General features: G+C 35.2%; 5 protein-coding genes across 11 annotated transcripts; 3 read left to right on the forward strand and 2 right to left on the reverse strand.

The window, feature by feature from the left end:
• The first annotated feature begins 1583 nt into the window (after nt 1–1583).
• Nucleotides 1584–2999, forward strand: LOC101248983 (photosystem I reaction center subunit VI-1, chloroplastic-like). The gene is made up of 3 exons (XM_004241686.5): nt 1584–1881; nt 2367–2493; nt 2674–2999. Exons 1-3 carry the CDS (start codon nt 1751–1753, stop codon nt 2851–2853), a joined length of 438 nt encoding a protein of 145 aa, XP_004241734.1. The 5' UTR covers nt 1584–1750; the 3' UTR covers nt 2854–2999.
• Nucleotides 3000–3116: 117 nt separating this feature from the next.
• Nucleotides 3117–6415, reverse strand: LOC101248400 (rop guanine nucleotide exchange factor 12). Of its 7 annotated transcripts, none has more exons than XM_019214400.3 (8): nt 6086–6223; nt 5449–5486; nt 5189–5305; nt 4949–5103; nt 4770–4844; nt 4411–4680; nt 4009–4329; nt 3117–3824 (listed from the first exon to the last, which is right to left on the reverse strand). In XM_019214400.3, exons 3-8 carry the CDS (start codon nt 5301–5303, stop codon nt 3438–3440), a joined length of 1323 nt encoding a protein of 440 aa, XP_019069945.1. In that variant the 5' UTR covers nt 5304–5305; nt 5449–5486; nt 6086–6223; the 3' UTR covers nt 3117–3437. The 7 variants fall into 7 exon arrangements, with proteins under 7 accessions (XP_019069945.1, XP_069155465.1, XP_004241732.1 ...); XM_069299364.1 differs by having other exon boundaries at nt 5400–5486; XM_004241684.5 differs by lacking the exon at nt 5449–5486 and having other exon boundaries at nt 6086–6415.
• A 1652-nt stretch (nt 6416–8067) lies between these two features.
• On the reverse strand, nt 8068–10211 carry LOC101248112 (large ribosomal subunit protein eL37y). Its single transcript, XM_004241683.5, has 4 exons — nt 10046–10211; nt 9662–9797; nt 9446–9547; nt 8068–8306 (listed from the first exon to the last, which is right to left on the reverse strand). Exons 1-4 carry the CDS (start codon nt 10046–10048, stop codon nt 8263–8265), a joined length of 285 nt encoding a protein of 94 aa, XP_004241731.1. The 5' UTR covers nt 10049–10211; the 3' UTR covers nt 8068–8262.
• A 962-nt stretch (nt 10212–11173) lies between these two features.
• LOC101246354 (uncharacterized) lies at nt 11174–16043 on the forward strand. Its single transcript, XM_010324382.4, has 9 exons — nt 11174–11438; nt 11708–12343; nt 12468–12565; nt 13054–13407; nt 13557–13850; nt 13939–14184; nt 14275–14496; nt 14727–15297; nt 15589–16043. The coding sequence occupies exons 1-9, from the start codon at nt 11315–11317 to the stop codon at nt 15804–15806; spliced, it is 2763 nt and encodes a 920-aa protein (XP_010322684.1). The 5' UTR covers nt 11174–11314; the 3' UTR covers nt 15807–16043.
• Nucleotides 16044–17153: 1110 nt separating this feature from the next.
• On the forward strand, nt 17154–17702 carry LOC104648056 (uncharacterized). Its single transcript, XM_010324381.4, has one exon. The coding sequence runs from the start codon at nt 17154–17156 to the stop codon at nt 17700–17702; it is 549 nt and encodes a 182-aa protein (XP_010322683.1).
• Nucleotides 17703–17948: the final 246 nt, after the last annotated feature.

The following is a 17948-nucleotide window of genomic DNA, read 5'->3' on the forward strand; positions in this document are numbered from 1 at the left end:
ATTATAAATTTTATTTACATATGAAATAAATTGTTAGTAGATATAAATATGGGGTTATTTTAACAAAATATAAACGTATGGATCGATCTTTGTATTAAAAATATATCAAATCATGATATGAAATTTTCACATCATGGTTTTTTGAGAATATGAAATCAGCGTCAAATTACATGTCCAAACGCTGATTCCATCTCACAATTCCATATTGTGATATGTGAGTTGCACATGTGTTAAAAAGAGTTAAGTTTGACCAAAAAAAAAAAGATTGAAAACACTGTTAAATTGGTGTGAATTATTATTTTTTAATTTCATTTTAAACTATTGACGCACTTTAAAATACTCATGTACTTGACTAACTAAACTTGAATATGCTCTGTTTTTTTCAGATGGATAAAATATATTCCTAGGAATCGTTTCGTGTGATAGATAAATAAATAATCTCGGAAAAAGTTTTTAGTACTCCTCAATTCTTTGTCTAGTTATAAAGTGTGGGATAACTTATCTCAAAATTACTAATTATGACCGAGAGAAATTATCTTGAGATAAAATGTAAAATAACAAAATTATCCTCTTTTATAACATAACAACTTATTCTTAGAGGATATTTTTTTTTTTGTAAACAAATAACTCATTCTTAGAAATTGTGTAATGCATATTTGACAAACCAAACAACCAATAAAAAATTATCTCAACATAACTTATTCAATCATAATTAGTCTCATCATAACTTGTCTTCAAACCAAATGACCTATAAATTCTCATTAAGTTTAGTAGTGTTTTCAACTCTTCTTTTGAATTTTTATTAAAAATTATATACTCCTACAAGAGTTCAAAACCACTTTTTATGTCATGTGGCAGATTACATAAGTATTTAAGTTGAGTCAGTCAAGTAAATGATATTTTTAAAACTGTCAATAATTCAAAATGAAACTAATAATTCACGTCAAAATTAAGGGCGCTTTTAATACTTCTCTCTTAATAAAAACAATTTACTCTTACCTATCTTTCTCAGAGATTATTTTTAATCTAAGGGGTAAATAACTTAAGACCAAAATAATTCATCCCTCGTACATTAAGGAGTAAGGACTATTTTCACTATGTTCTTATTTATATGGGCAATGTACATATGATTGAGAAAGACAAAAACATGATGAAAGTTCTATTCGTAATCTTTTACAAACTTGTTATTTAGTTTATGTTAGTATCTTATAAATGATTTTCATTTTTACATAAAAGATCATCAGTTTTATACCTACAAAATCTGAAAAGATAAAAATAAAATAAAAAAATGCCCATAAAGATTGAAGGCTTAGAACTAGTTGATTTTCAGATTAAATTTAGATAGTGTTTTTTCTTTTTTTTTTTAATAGAAATAAGCAATGAACAATTGTTAGAATAAGATAATATTCAGATAAAGTTTTTAGAATATCAAGGGACTAATAGCAAAAGACAGCTAAAAATCAACTGATACCAATTCAACAAACGAAACATTCAGACTTCAATTATAAGCAGTGACGGTTTACCCTCCCCTTAACGATGTGGGAATCGGATAATTAAAAGTGATAGGATAATGATAAATCCATGTGTCACCACTCAAATGGGACTCCAATTCTCTAGAAATATATCCAGTTTCCAACGTGTCATGTTCAAATCCATGCGAAAAAAAGATTCAAACAAAACCATAACATATTCACAATCACATCATTTTCTGAGCCACAGGTAATTTCCTAGTCTGAAGCAGAGCCCAATAATGGCGTCTATGGCAACTCTTACTGCAGTAAAGCCCACCAGTAGTGTCAAGGGCCTAGCTGGAAGCTCCATTGCTGGAACTAAGCTGAATGTTAAATCATCTCGCCTCAATGTGAAGCAATCTAAATCCAGGTAAGGTACTGGATGGCCGATGTCTCGGATTTTAGTAGCCCGTTTGATCAATATCTGCTTATTTCAATTTTAGGAAGTCTTATTGTTTTAGCAATTTGTGTTTGACGAATCAACTTGCAAAGCAATTTGTCAATATTAGAAAAAACAGTTGTGTTTGACTGATTAACGCTCCAAAACTTCAATTTCTGAAAAACAACTTCTATTACTGCTCACAACTACTTATTTATTCCTAAAATGTTTAGCCAAGCAACTTGGACTTTAGTTTGGTTAGTGGTGAAGTTAAAGATTGAATTAGTTTTTTTCTTAATAACCATGGTGTGTGTTCGACTACCTGTTACCTCCCACCAATATCGGTTTATCTGAGGATGTTAAGAAATGTTATTATATACATTTGAGCTTTCGAAGATGGAAATTAAAGATGAGTTATAGGCCTGTCAGCATTTATATATTTTTTTGCTTCGACTGATTATGATAGTTTTGTGTAGGGCTGGTGCTGTGGTTGCAAAATATGGTGACAAGAGTGTATATTTTGACTTGGAGGATTTGGGCAACACAACTGGTCAGTGGGACTTGTATGGATCAGATGCTCCTTCACCTTACAACTCCCTTCAGGTGTCATTTGTCTTTCTCCCCTTAGAGAAAAGAAAATTTCACATTCTTTATCTCAAAAATGTTTCATTAGTTGTTTTGTGCATGTTAGCTCATAGTTGACTAGCTAGTTTCAGCATCGATTATTCGCCAGAACATTACTGAGTCATAACTGTCTTTCTCCTATTATTTTGTATTTGGTAGAGCAAGTTCTTTGAGACATTTGCTGCTCCTTTCACAAAGAGAGGTCTGTTGCTCAAGTTCTTGATATTGGGAGGTGGCTCAACTCTTGCTTACTTCAGTTCAACTGCATCAGGAGATATCCTACCAATCAAGAAAGGCCCCCAACTTCCACCAAAGCTCGGTCCACGTGGCAAGATCTAATTGCTTCCCAATCAAAATTTCTTTACCTTCATTTTGTTATTGATGTATCATCTATATAACAGCTTGTAAGTGTACATTAAAGCTTACCTCAGACCTCTGTTACAACAAGATAAATCTTCTGGAAAGTTCAAAGCATTGCTTTCGAAGTTTGTAGCTTATGATATTTTTTTTCATCTTCGTGGTTCATCATGCCTTTGTGATATTGTAAACAATACTCTGAAAAGAACATGAAAGAAAAGGTAGACTGATAAGGACAACAAATCTCTCTTACATACTTCCTTTCCAATAAAATCTAAAGACCAAAGGCCATACAAAATAACATAGTACTATTTGCAAAAAATCAAAAAATTCACTTTGTTTTTTCAACAAGGTGACATCTTGTACACAGTAAATCACTTCAAAAGAAGTGCCACAGACTCGATAGGTCTACTAAATTTTCCCTACTTACAAAAGGAATGGCTTAGTTGAATCCTATATGGGTGAGATCCATCTGAATATGTACATTTGAGGACGAGCTTCCAGAATTCCGTGAATTCTGATGGCAGTCCTCGTGAGGTAAACTAAAATTCTGCAGTGTCAAGCAATTAGTGACGTGCAGTTGGACTTCTGCACATACCTAAGTTCTCTAGGTAAGAAAACCTCTTGTTGGTGACTATGCTAGGAGGGCTGCATTTAATCTTCGCGTTAATATCTTTATAAGTTGGGTCCTCCTTCAAATCTTTCTTTGGGTTGTTGTCTTCTTGATCAGGTGTCCAACCGATGAAGTCCAAAAGTGTCATTGAAGCTCCATTCTCTGCAGAGTTAAGCTTCCCTTCTTCTTCTTTATCTGATAAAGGTCTCTTTACTTCTCCATTGGAAGGATTTTGCGCCATAGCATCTGCTTGGAGAACGTCTTCAATTCGTGACATGATTGTGAATGCCCTGCTTTCTATTATTCTTGAATAGCTTTCTAATATAGCTTGTCCCACATCCTGCAAAATCAACAAAAATCTCGTTCCATTAATTCATGTAGAAGTCCAAGAAACTAGATCCTCTAGTATATGGATGATCTCATAATGACAAAGAACTTGAATCGCCTAATAGAAGCAAAGAAAACAAGTCTAGATGCTCTAGAATATGAAATTGGAAATAAATCAAAATGTGCATGTTTCGTACTTTGTTGTATTGGATTTTACTAATGTCTAGTTTTGACTGAGGAATTCCAGGGAACCGCTGCTTAAGAATTAATAAGATGAGTTCTGCTCTTTCTTCAAACATTTCTCTCTTCTCAAAGCTAATAGTTGAACCCCAGGATGATTTCCCATCTTTAGCATGCATCTTTCGTTTCCAAATAACTACAGAAGCCTCAATCCTGTCCTTGAGGTCTAAAATTTTATGTTCTGAAGACATGTCCATAGTTGTAAAGAAGTAATCTGGATCAAAGTATTCATCGGTGATGCTTTTGTAGATCGAATCTCCTAGGCTTGCTCTCCCATTCTAAACATAGTAAAAGGGAAATGTTAACTCAAGATCACAAGCTTGAAGTAAGTAAAAAGTGAGGTTCATGATTTTTTAGACCTTAGGTAGGGATTCTATATAACTTTCTGGGATCTCCATTTCTGACAAGACTTGAGCATTTATCGCCATGGATGCTTTATGAACTTGGTTTACTGAATCCTTCTGAAATTGCAGCCATTTCCGCATTGGATCAGACAAGCCGTTAGGAGGAACCTTAGGAGTAGGTATCCACCATTTGTCATCTTTCCTGCTGTTTTTTTCTTCCTGTGATTCATCATCTTTTGATACGTACGAGAACTCACTTTGATCGTTAAGGCCATCTAAGCAATCCTGTTGGTCATTAATCCAGACATAAACATCAATGAGGACAATGGAGATCACTTAGGAAAAGGAAAACAGAAAAACTTCATATCTCTTACAATAAGCATTGCATCTAGCTTCCGTAGAGCTGGAATGTTCATTTGAAGATCAGATCGCTGCTTTGTTACCATAACCTGATAGAGAAATTAAATGAACGTATGATCGATCACTCTTGTTGTACGGTAGATATATGAAATATGCAACAAAAAGTTCGAAGGAGAGAGAGAGGGAGAGGTACCTCCATGTTTGTTCCAGCTTTTGAAACTTGTTTACAAGGAACAAATTCAACAATATGATCTGTAACAGATAAAAGCCAACCAATTTCTTTTCTCCATTTTGCTTTTCTCTCAGCTGGCATTGGCTCTAATCTTTTCATCTCTCCGAAAACAGAAGCTGCACATATCATACATAGATAAGAAAAGTTGACTTCTCCGATTAACAACAGATCAACAAGTTTTAGTTATACACTGATGATTACCTGCTAGATTTGTGATTGCATTTGACAAAGCCAGCGCAGACGAGACACCCTTCCCTCCACCAGACATATCCTCACCAAGGAGCAGCTTTGAAAACTTTTCCTTCATCAACTCCATATCTAAATAGGACCAAAAGACTCAGTATGTGGTAAATGCCAGTGGCGGAGCCAGGGCTTCAAAAAAAATCCCATGTCAGGGGATTCATCAACTTACATATACGCGGAAAAAAAAATCATTTTTGCCCTATATATATACATATTACCATAGAATTTGAACTCCTTGCACCCTCTGCTTCCACCCCTGAATGCATAAAACATGCAAACCACATCTTTTGACTACAATATATCAATTCATTCACTAATTACTTTTCAGTTTTCACCCAAAAGATTTTTTTTTTTTTGAATAATTACCCCTAAAGGAGAAATAAAACATTTTGTTAACTTTGGATAGATAACCTTAATTAATGCTTTAGACATGTTCAATCATTCAAGACCCTCAAGCATAGCACAATTTTTCTTTTCAAAAGTAAAGCATTAAAGGTGACAGCAATGGTGGAACTAGGGTCCCCTCTTTTATCAATACTTACACTGCAGACATAATTATTTTTTTTATGTATATATATATTAGATGTTGAATCCGTTTAGCTTCTTCATGCATGTATTTTTTTGTATTTTGAATACCCTTAGTGAAAATCTTGAGATTGTCACACGGTGACAGAAAGGATATATTGAAAATATAGATCTTTATGAAAATTAGTATTATCAGAGACATCAGGGCTTTAAACAATTGACTAAAGTTTTTGTGTTTCATGGAGAATGAACAAAATCAAGAACCATCCCCACACACACAAAATGTATTTTTTTTTGTGATTTTTCTAAAAAGGGAAGAAAATGACTTACCTGAACGAGGGCTAGTGACCGTTGAATCGTTAGCCAAACGTGACTTGAATCCAGCCATTGAATTATTGTTCGTCTCAAGAATCATGATTAACACATTCTATAAAAATGGTACTTATAACAAGAAAGTTAATGAAATGGGGTTTGTTTATGAGGTGAAAAAGAATGAAAATTTTTGATTGTGTTTGTGCAGGTACAGAGAGGAAGGGATAGAGGCAAAGTGTTTTGTTGATGGATAAATTGTGGAGAGGATGTTTTGGTGTTTAATTCTTAGTTTAAGTGAATGGTTGGAAGAACGTGGTGTGCATGTTTGTTTTGAAGAATGATAGAAACAGGACTGGCCTCTTGCTTTGACTAATTATACAAAATGCAATTATGTATTTGTGTAATTGCGTTTGTACATTTGTTCGCTCGTTATTGGCTGGTTGTTATAAGACAATGAATGAGTCTGTTTTGCTTTTAAAGTCAGGCCACCCAACTTAATTAAAAGGTGGTCAAGATAAGTTCAAATCAAACGTGTGCAGTATTTCCTCCTAAAATGTTCCTTAGTCGCTAGGAGAAGACTTTAGTAAAAATGTTTTTTCGAAAAATAAATGTTTTTTGGTATTTATTTATTTATGTTTGCTTAGTGAACGCAAAGTATCACTCCAAGGTGGGATGGACAGGGACATGGGTCATGGTGTTGAAGGGTAAAGGAGACGATCAGTATAAAGTGTCACTTACAAAATTTATTTTTCTTAATTTCCTTAGAGGTTATTTCTTTATTTTCGAGGTAATGATATCCAGTAATAGTATTCGGAAGTTTTGCTATAATGTGAATCAGTACAGTCATGATTTATATATTTATTTGTTAATCAATTAATTGTGTGTGATCCTAAACTAGTTGAGATTGATTATGAGTTATGACTTTTTACGAGGATCATCTATTTTCATTTAGAGGATTTGTACTCACATAAACATTTTTATAAGATTAAAATTATTCTATTTTTTTTTAAAAAAAAAATTATAAATTACATAGAAGCAAGAAGAGTTATTTATCATTAAATTTACGCGGTTCAGTTGGTACGTTGCATCGCTCAAGGCGGCCTGAGGAATATTTCATTTTTACAGGAAGAGTTAAATGTCATGGCCTGGTTGTTACCCCTTTGCTACTGCGACTTCTTTCATTTAACAATTTTACAAGACTATTGAGATTTTAAACGCCTTACAGTAAAGACTTCTTTCATTAAAAATTTTACAAGACTATTTGAAATTTTAGACGCCTTACCTTCAACCCAATTCGATGCCCTCAACACCATCTAGCAACTAGCAACATTGTGTATTTCTAACATCAGATGTAGAAATTATTTATTAGCACCATGACGGAAATATAAACATTGCACTGAAAGATTCCATTATAGGAGTCGACTCATTTGAGAAAAAAAAATGTCATGGGAGATAATTGGTGAATAACTCAAATCACCTTGTAGCCTAAAGTTAGTTCAGTTAACCTACAACTCCAAAAAAAAACACATCGCTATAACTTCATTTTCCTGAAAACAAGAGAACTTCAAAGAAAAAAAGGAGACAAGATCAGAGAGAAATTTCTTTTATCATGAGAATAATTTCCAGTACTACTTTGTATTTAATGGTGATCCCAGCCGCGCAATATGCCACACTGTTTTTCTTTGCATTGTTTCAGTAACCAAGAAAGAAACGCAAGACTTCAGAGACATACATTTGAATTCATACTGCAAGCTAAACTAATCATCTATGCTAACATTTAACAGGTAACATCACCATACTAAGAACCGGATCAGGCAAATCAGAATAAAAGAACAGCACATTGGGCGTCGTTTATTCATACAGCACCAGATTTGAAATAAGCAAGTTGAACAACCTCAAGGTAACAATAAAATAAATGGAATCATTTCAACATCAACAGATTCAAAAAGGGCAACCACAAGGTAAGATAAAAACTAGACAGGTAGATCAGATCCAACAAGTTATGGAAGTCTCAAGATCCGTTCTTTATAAAAATGCCAAGTTGGAACACATACTTTTAAAATTTTAAGCACATTAATCTTTCAAAGGGCAATAAAAACTAAGATAGAAGGTCCCAAAATTTTACTTGCTCTAACACTTGAAATATCAAAATGAAGCTACCACTAATAGCCTCTCAAGTAACTGTCTCGAAGGCCTCAAGCAGAAGCTACTCCCTTCTTCCTTGGAGCTGCTTCAGTACCTGGACGAACAAGCGTACGAATTTTATTATTATCTCATACTTGTTATTACCAGATATTCTTGATGACCAATTGGCAATGTCTACTACACAAACTCAGACAAGCTAAACAAAGGAACAATCACACGGAATTATAGGTGTGCATCTTTTAAGCTCAACTAATATGTAGTCAACTTAAAACACCAATAGGTACATTGGTTAGGGGGGAAATACTGAGTGAAAACAGCTTTATCTTGAAATTAATTTACTAAAACTATTTTAGGTATTCAGTTCTGGTTTCTTGGAACTAATTATAAACACTTGGACTTGCTTGATAGCTGGTTTGGAGGTTAGATATACAGATATGTGCAAGTAATAGTATGTTTGGTAACTGGTTAGAAGGTAAGGTATTCATGTTAAAAACTAATATTGTGTCTGGTTTCCATTTTAGAAAACCAGATAAAAAATATATGCACAAGTTATGAAGGAATCTAAGTACTATAATATGCTAGATAAAAGGTGTAATTAAAAGACATAAATAAATACCTATATAAAATAACACATAAATTCCTTCACCACTAATTATTGCATTGGAATAACTGCATAACTCTACCCAACTACCCAACAACCCCTCAATTTACTATAGACCAAGGGTGCAATATGCAACATCAGTCAAGGTAAAAGGGTAGTCACAGCGTGTACTATAACTGCATGGTACCTCACTCATACAAAGTGGAAGACAATGTACATCAATAGCATTTATTACTCTCATCAACCCCTGGTTATGTGACACTTTCTTTCTAAAAAGGAAAGGAATCGACAACTTTCTATCTTTAAAAACACATTATTTTTTAAACTTCTTAAACATTGTGCCCAGTTGAACAACTTAACAGATGAGAAAGAGGTAGTAGTCATATTAGCAATGAAGGTTGAAAACAATATCTAAATATTTGTCTAGGCAAGTATATGGGATATCTGTAAAGTAAAATGACTTTTGTCTATAACTAGAGGAAATAAGGTTTCCCATTTTAGAAGTAAGCAATCACTCGAAAATGATTTCATAAATTCTATAAACAATGTTATCCATACCAAAGGCACACTCAATCCTAAATAAAAAGTAAATTAGCAAATCTTAAAATGCAGAAACACTATAATATGTGTACCTTCTCTGAAATTGGTCTTGAACCTGCGAGGGACGTTACGAAGATACCTCATGCGGCCAGTTCCAGTTGTCTTTCTGCGGATAGCCTTCACACTCCAGTTGTCTGCAAATCATTCATTCAGAAAAGCATGTAAAAAAAGAGAGTACAACTCCTATCAGAGGATTGATATTCTGATATAATGTATAATATTACAAGTGTTAGGATTATAAGTATTACATGTCCTTTTACGGGCAGCAGGGTAAGCACAAGCAGAGCAACGGCTCTTCTGGAGATGGAAGCTCCGTCTTCCACACCTCACACATAGTGTGTGGGTCTTGTTCCTCCTCTTACCGAAGCTTCCTGTTCCCTTACCCTATATAGTAAAATCCACACGTTCAATTACAGATCACCTTTAGCGAACTTACAAAAACATATGCACTACTTTTCTATAATCAGAACCATTTTTTTTATCTGTGCAGGTCATTCTTCAATATTCACTGTAGTTCCATTCAATTTTAGTTTTCGAACCATTTCGTGATTTGTGATTTCTACCAATTCGATGAGGAAAACGAAAAGGTATACGTTAACAGGAAAAAGGATGAAAGAGTTAGCTTCACTTACCATTACGCTACAGTTGCAGAAACCCTAGCGACCTCCTCCTGAGCTTTCTCAACTGAGAACTGCGGCGATCTAGGCAGTGCTTATAGTTTGGTAGTGAAGGAAGAAGGCTTTTAGGGTTGTTTCTAAAGTGATAATGGGCTTGAATTGGGCCCAAGGTAATTGGACTAAATCAATATATTCAAGCTTTTCGGTAGAATTAGCATTCACTAGCCACATTTTGGTCTTGCCTTTGAAAAATAGCCTCTTTGTGTGAGATTTTAAATTTCTATCTTGCTTAATCACCACTCTGGTTCCTTTTTCGGTATACCTTTACCTCTTTAAACCCACCTATACTATAGTCAACCACTTGCACCTCAAAGTGAGGTAATGAGATTTTAGATTTTATTTGAGTAATTGAAGGCCAATTCAATTTTGATTCTAAAAAAAAATTATCATGATTACAAGGTTTTTCATTCTCGATTAAAAAAAAATTAATCACAACTATGAACGAAACATACTTGATCTATATCCTCTTCACATATCTAAATTATCTCAATTTTGCTTCCCTAGTCTTGTACTCAACAAAAGTCACTCCCGCCTTGGCATGGTATGATTTTATTTCCAATCATATCCCTCTTTTCACACATTCATTTGAACATTCTCTTAAATGTTAATGTTCTTGACTGGTTAACACTTAGTCTTATATAACAATGTTGGTCCAAACACCATTCTATAGAACTTACACTTTAAACTTACATTCTCACTACATGATACCCCAAAGACGAGCCACCAACGATGTGTGACATCATTATTAATCTTTCTGTCTCTTTGAATTATGGACCTATGATACTTGAAACTTCCTCTTTTAGGTATGACAAAGTTCAAACATACTTTGAGAAAGTTTGTGCACATGTTCACAAGCGTCCTTACGCAATCAAATTAATTAATCATTTGAAATATGTGTCCTTCTTTGATTATGCACTTCAACATTAATCGTCAATCAAATAATGTATGAATTTTTACAACTTATTGAATTTAAAATATATAACAAAAGTATGCAATATATTACTTTTTAAGTGTTTAACTTATTTACATAATAATAATAATAATAATTACTTTAGAAAAAAACAAAGTTACCTCCCTCAAGAGAGGAAAAGGGAAAAAGAACACAGAGAGCACAACTAAGCGCGGGAAAGACAACTGCTGCAAACGGCAGCACACTTGTATGCGAGAAACAGAAGAAAGAAGAAAACCCTAGTCCCTTTGAACTTCAATTTTGTATTCAGAGAGATGGAAGAGAGAAGGGAATTTCCGGCATTTCCGTACGAACCCTATTCCATTCAGCTTGATTTCATGAACGCCCTTTACCAATCCCTCAATAAAGGCGGCGTTGCCATGCTCGAAAGCCCCACTGGTATATATATCTTCACCACTTTCTTATACAAATGTAAAAAAATATATATATATGCTTTTATATTACTCACATTAATTTAGAGGTTGTTTAGTTACTTTTTTTCCATTACACCCATAGAAAGAGCCTGTTGTAGCAGGGTACATAGTTGACTGCATCTAGTTGTGATTGTTTTTGTATGGTTTCGGTTAAAATCAGCATATACACTGTGAAGGGCTTAAACTCTGCCTCTCTTAAATTTACTCAATTGGGTTTTTTGAACCGATATTCAGGGACTGGTAAAACGCTTAGTATAATTTGCAGTGCTCTTCAATGGCTTGTTGATAAAAAGCAACATCAGAAAACCCAGATGGATTCTTCTTTGAATTTAGGTGGGAATCAGGAAGATCAGTTGGGGGTTGATGATGAACCAGATTGGATGAGGGACTTTGTCATTAACAAAGATACCAAATCGCCTGAGAAGAAGACAAAGGAAAAGAAGCAAATGGGGTTCAACAAAAAAATTGATAGGAAAGGAAAAAGGGACAATGTGAGAGATTTAATTACTAACGGGGGTGGGAAGGATGAAGAAACTGACACTGAAAAGGTAAAGAATTTACTGACAAAACATGAGGTTGAGGGAATGGATGAAGAGGAGTTTTTGGTTGAAGAGTATGAGAGTGAAGATGAAAATGGAGGGCGATCGAAAAGGAAGGGTGGTGGGGTGCCGGTTAATTCCTCGAGTGAGGAAGAAAAAGATGAAGATAACATGGAAGATGAAGAGGATGAGGCTAGACCCAAAATTTACTTCTGTAGCCGGACACATTCACAACTTTCACAGTTCGTAAAGGAGTTAAGGAAGACTAGATTTGCTGATGAAGTAAAGGTTGTATGCTTAGGATCTAGGAAGAATTTCTGCATTAATAAAGGTACTGAAGATAGACTGCTTTTTGAGCTTGTTCTTTTGTAAGTAAAAAATTTGCAATCTTGTTGAAATTTTTCAGTGAACATTTCTAATGCTAATGTCTTGGGATCCGTTGGTTTCCATTTCAGATGTATTGAAGTTAGGCAGCTCCACCCAGATAAATGAGAAATGTTTGGAGCTTCAAAAAAGTAGGAAGAAGGAAATTTCTAAAATATCAAAGACAAAGGTATGCCTAGCTGGATTCTCACCCAGTTTCTATTGGCATATGCAAGTATTCTAGTTAACATATAGATGGTAAAAGAACCATTACCTGATTAAGTTTATAAATGTGTTGATAGGTAGCTGTTGTATACTAAGCAAGACATCTTACACGTCATCTCTGGCATAACCTGAAGTAGAGATCTATTCTTCTAGTATCAAAATGTAATTCTTCTCATACTTTTACCATTTTATTAGATTATAACATGAAGCTCAACCTTTTTTAAAAATTGACATAATTTTACTCTGCAATTGGTGTTCACTTGGAATTTTACGATGCCAATGCTGCTGAGGAACACGTTCTAATAGTATCAGCATGATGTAATCATTATATAAATATGTGACTTTTATTTTATGGAAGTCATAGACTATGTATTTGTTTAGATTCAGCCTATGACAAATAGTTGTATGCTCCAAATTGGAACTCCTTAACTTCACTTACTAATTTATATGCAGAACATCAGAGCTTGTGGCAGAGCAGGAAGGTCCAAGACTTCCTCAGGATGCCCAATGCTTAGGAATCAGAAAAGAGGAAAAGAATTTCGAAGTGAGGTTTCTCAACAAGGGCCCTTGGATATTGAGGATCTTGTTCAGATTGGAAATGACTTAAAAATTTGCCCTTACTATGGCTCAAGAAGCATGGTCCACACAGCAGATCTTGTGGTTCTTCCTTATCAATCGCTTCTTTCAAAATCATCGCGTGAATCACTTGGTTTAAGTTTAAAAGATAGTGTTGTTGTCATAGACGAAGCTCATAATTTAGCTGATTCTCTCGTCAGCATGTACAACGCAAAAATTACACTGTCACAGGTAAAGAAAATTTTCCAATCATTGCCATCAGCCACACACAACCATCCCATCTGGCACTACCCAACACTTAAATATTCTTTTCTTTGTGTTTTACTTCCTAGTATTCACATTGAAGAAACATCCAATTAATGGATCTGCTTCATTTTCAGTTGGAACTTGTGCATTCACACTTGGAGAGTTACTTCATACGCTTTCGCAATCTGCTAGGGCCAGGCAACCGAAGATATATTCAAATAATGATGGTCCTTACTCGGGCTTTTCTACAAGTTCTGCGTGATGAGAACTGTCAAAGCACCTTTGACCCCCTTTGTAATGCTGAGCGAAGTAAAAGTGGCTTTGAGTCATCCACGGCGATAAACGAGTTTCTATTTGCCCTCAATATTGACAACATAAATCTGTATAAGCTCTTGTTGTATATAGAAGAAAGCAATATTATGCACAAGGTACATAATTTCTGACTCTTTACTAGTTGTACATCTATCTCTTTCCCTCTTTAATATCGTTTAGTTTTGAAGACCTTTGAGCTCTCAGGTATGTGGATATGGACATAAATTAGCACTCTCCGTAGAAGTTTCAGGATTGAAAAATGACGATCAAAGCAGTCATGATGAAAGTGCATTATCTGGTTTCCAAGCATTAGTTAACATGTTACTGTCACTAACAAATAAAGATGGTGATGGAAGAATAATAATATCAAGGCCAAGGCCAAAATGCTCAATGCAACAAGGAGGGTATTTGAAATATGTCATGCTCACAGGAGAAAAGATATTTTCTGAGGTTTGCTAGCAACTTCATCTTTTTACATTCCAAAGTTCCCCCGCAAAGGCATTTATGGAAAACCATTTTCTTCTGCACTACTACTTGCAGATCTTGAATCAAGCTCATGCTGTCATATTTGCTGGCGGGACTTTGCAACCTATAGAGGAAACAAAAGAACGCCTGTTTCCTTGGTTACCACCGGATCAGTTGCATTTCTTTTCCTGTGGTCATATCATCCCATCTGCAAACATTCTACCAGTTGTTGTTCCTCAGGGGCCTTCTGGCCACTCCTTTGATTTTAGTTACAGCGCCAGAAGCTCATCAGTCATGGTATGCAAGTCTTCCATCATATATGCCTGTTTTAAGTAAAGAATTCCACAACTGAATTCTCCCATTGTCTGTGAATGTGCTACATGGATACTGCATTCACTTATGTTATCCCAGCAAAATTCCAGATTTCCAGTTTCCATTAATTAGAAGTTGTTGCTTTGACATTCAGTTAAAATATTACCGTAAAGTACACTCTTGAATCTGACATACTCATGAACCTATATTGGCAGATAAAAGAACTAGGGCTTTTGGTCTCCAATTTGGTAAATGTAGTTCCTGAAGGCATGGTTCTTTTCTTCTCATCATTTGACTACGAAGGCCAGGTCTATGATGCATGGAAGGAGTCGGGCATCATTGGAAGAATTATGAAAAAGAAGCGTATATTTAGAGAACCTAGAAGAAGTACAGATGTGGAAACTGTTTTGAAGGAATACAAGGAAACAATTGATGCACTGTCCCATAGAAGTTCTAAGCGGGATCCTGAATCAAGAAATGGTGCAATTCTCCTTGCTATTGTGGGTGGGAAAGTATCAGAAGGTATCAACTTCAGCGATGGGATGGGTCGATGTATAGTCATGGTTGGATTGCCCTATCCTAGTCCTGCTGACATCGAGTTGATGGAGAGGATCAAACATATTGAAGGATTTGATACTTCTAGTGGTAAGAACACCAAATTTCAGGCTGAAAGAAGCTGGTATAATGGAGATGCTCAAGCTGGGCTGGACATCCTAAAAAGCTGCAAGCATAGAGGGAAGCAGTATTATGAGAATCTTTGCATGAAAGCTGTGAATCAATCAATTGGTGAGTGCTGTATCCAACTTGTCTTTGGATAAACATTTATGCATGGACTAGAACCAAAAAAAATATGAAAAGGCTCTCTTTTCAACTATTCCCCCCCCCCCCCCCCCCCGTTAATCTCACAGACTTTCCTTTACTCCTAGAAACCCTTCAGCTAGCTGCAGTATAGATCTCTTGATCCTTAAATATAACTTAATATTTGATATAATGAACAACCACTTTCAGTAATCCTTAAGCTTATTCATATTTTTATGAGGATTTTCATATTCCAGTCTTTTCAATTATCTGCTGTAGGTAGAGCAATTCGGCATATTAACGACTATGCTGCCATCCTATTAGTTGATAAACGCTATACATATGATCCTTCTGAAAGAAGCTCCTCACAGTCAACCAACAAGCTGCCCCAGTGGATTAAAGGTCGGCTTGTTTCTGGAACAAAGAATTATGGAGAACTCCAGAGGCTGCTGCATCAATTCTTCAAGTTCCACAAAGGCAAAGAGGATAACCAGTAAGAGGTCATGGCCTAAATCGCAGACCTCATGAATTAATGTATCGGTATCAACAAAAATTGAGATGCACTAATTTTGGGATGTACAGCAATGATAAATTATATATTGAATTAATCTGCCAAATCATTTTCATGATTGTTGTATATGTTTAACTGAATTCCAGCGTGTACTGATCAAAATTGGCCTGCACTTTGCTTATTGTTGTTGTATGATGTATGATATCCGCAGCTTAACTATAAACTCGTCAGCCTTCTAATTATCAGTGTAACAAAAGATACAGAGTTAAATTATTGCAATTTTATGATTCAGCTGTTGTCATGACTTACAAAACGGCTGTAGTTATCCTCAAACAGAGAAGAGGTTTTCTTCGCGGCACTTCATTAACCACTAGGTTCCACACAGTCGCAAAAAATATCAGGGGTTCTTTCTATTTGTACAAGTCTTGTGGACACAGTTACATACATGTGCTAGTTAGTGGGACATATTAGTCGAGATGCATGTAAGTTGATCCGGACGTCACAATTATTTTAAAAAAAAGGAGGTTTCCTTCAGCAGAGGTATTCACCTCCTCATTTCCATCAGTTTTGCCCTCTTATCCTATTCAACCAACATTATACCAATCCTTTTATAGGTAGGGTCCCAAAAGACAGCTCTTTAATTTAAAAGAACTCGACATAATTGATGCAGACAGTACTAATTACTTGATTAAAGGAAAATTCAGTCCTTATTTCATGTATTACTTGGGGCCCAGTTGTCTCAAACTGTATTGAATGTAATTTAGTGTGTGCTTAATTATAGGTAATAATCACTTTAAGCATCCTCCAACACACTGATCAACTTTCCCTTTTTCTTTATAATGAATGCTGCAACACTTTCAGCAGCATTATAGTCAAAAAGAATATCACGCAAATAGAAAAGATATATAAGGATGACGCTCCTAGGCCGGCTCTCGGAGACAAAACGCTCCGAATTAATAGTAATTAAAAAAATATCAGGTTATTTCTTCTAATTTAATTACCTAAACCTCGGTAGACAGAGTTATCCGAAATTTTGTTGGTAAGAGGTAGCATGTACTCGGAGTGCACAAGTCGAAGGGCACACAAGTTGTACAAAATACCATAGCATGTACACTAGTCGAAGTGCACACAAGGTGGCCAAAATATCGAAAAAGAGAGATATATTGGGGAACACAATTAAAGCAAGTAAGTCAAGAGAAGAAAAAGAAGAGAATGCCCTTGTCCCCATCACTTTCATCAGTACATGTTGAAAACTATTTGGATATCTAAAATTTAAGGAGGGAAATAAGTTGCATTATCTGTTGCTAAGAAGATAGAGAAAGATAAAAGCCACATGGGGATGTTGTACAGAAAGCCACAAATGCTGCTTAAGAAAACCTTTCAAAAGACCAAGAACCTCTTCTTCAAAACACTACATAATCTCAATTCATTTCTATTTAAAAGTCATCACAAGTTACCTAAAGTTTGTCACTTCAATCCCTTCTTCTCTCGTAGCAACCGAATTCCAAACAGCATTATTCAAGAATTGGACGATTACTACAGAGACTTTCCTCAACAATGGGAATGTAGTAACCAAAACGAAGTTCCACAGAGAAAGAGCATACGCGAAGAATCAGTAAACAACACGAGGAAAGTACAGAAAGAAAAAATGGAAGATGCATTGCTTCGAAACACAAGTAAAGGTGAGGTATTAGTACAGAAGATGAAGGAACTAGAGATGATGGATGAGGAAGATTTGGATCAAATGATGGACATAAAAGAAGTTCTCTACTACTACTCTTACCTAAAATGTCCAGTTTACCTTGACATTGTTGACAGGTATTTCATGGACATGTATAATGAGTTATCACTTCCACAGACATTCATCAATGTCAACAGTTAAATGTTAAGTCTTGGTCACATTAAGCTCTAGAAACTACAGAGAAAATGTTTTTGCTTACTAATGAAAGTTTTCGAGCTTAGCTAACTTCTTTTGTCTGTTAATTGCCATGCCATGTACTTCTATATTGAAAAATTTCAGAAAACCTCATTAGATCTGAGTTAATTTCTCAGACGATCATTCAACTAGTAGTTATTACCTCAGAAAATTGGAATCAAGAAGTAAAGTGACTTTCAGAGTTGACATTTA

Source organism: Solanum lycopersicum, chromosome 6 (genome assembly GCF_036512215.1).
Source record: "Solanum lycopersicum chromosome 6, SLM_r2.1".
Taxonomy (NCBI): Eukaryota; Viridiplantae; Streptophyta; class Magnoliopsida; order Solanales; family Solanaceae; genus Solanum; species Solanum lycopersicum.

What these genes read in the sequence shown, in the direction of transcription:
- LOC101248983 (XM_004241686.5), top strand. Translation starts at nt 1,751, where the DNA reads ATGGCGTCTATGGCAACTCTTACTGCAGTAAAGCCCACCAGTAGTGTC. An exon ending in GTGAAGCAATCTAAATCCAG is followed by an intron (nt 1,882 to 2,366) that starts GTAAGGTACTGG and finishes AGTTTTGTGTAG; the next exon opens with GGCTGGTGCTGTGGTTGCAA. An exon ending in CACCTTACAACTCCCTTCAG is followed by an intron (nt 2,494 to 2,673) that starts GTGTCATTTGTC and finishes TGTATTTGGTAG; the next exon opens with AGCAAGTTCTTTGAGACATT.
- LOC101248400 (XM_004241684.5), bottom strand. Translation starts at nt 6,170, where the DNA reads ATGATTCTTGAGACGAACAATAATTCAATGGCTGGATTCAAGTCACGT. An exon ending in AGCTAGATGCAATGCTTATT is followed by an intron (nt 4,681 to 4,769) that starts GTAAGAGATATG and finishes AATGACCAACAG; the next exon opens with GATTGCTTAGATGGCCTTAA. An exon ending in GTAAAATCCAATACAACAAA is followed by an intron (nt 3,825 to 4,008) that starts GTACGAAACATG and finishes TTGATTTTGCAG; the next exon opens with GATGTGGGACAAGCTATATT.
- LOC101248112 (XM_004241683.5), bottom strand. An exon ending in TGCTGCCCGTAAAAGGACAT is followed by an intron (nt 9,548 to 9,661) that starts GTAATACTTATA and finishes AATGATTTGCAG; the next exon opens with ACAACTGGAGTGTGAAGGCT. An exon ending in CAAGACCAATTTCAGAGAAG is followed by an intron (nt 8,307 to 9,445) that starts GTACACATATTA and finishes TTGTTCGTCCAG; the next exon opens with GTACTGAAGCAGCTCCAAGG.
- LOC101246354 (XM_010324382.4), top strand. Translation starts at nt 11,315, where the DNA reads ATGGAAGAGAGAAGGGAATTTCCGGCATTTCCGTACGAACCCTATTCC. An exon ending in CATGCTCGAAAGCCCCACTG is followed by an intron (nt 11,439 to 11,707) that starts GTATATATATCT and finishes ACCGATATTCAG; the next exon opens with GGACTGGTAAAACGCTTAGT. An exon ending in AAAGCAATATTATGCACAAG is followed by an intron (nt 13,851 to 13,938) that starts GTACATAATTTC and finishes TTGAGCTCTCAG; the next exon opens with GTATGTGGATATGGACATAA.
- LOC104648056 (XM_010324381.4), top strand. Translation starts at nt 17,154, where the DNA reads ATGGGGATGTTGTACAGAAAGCCACAAATGCTGCTTAAGAAAACCTTT.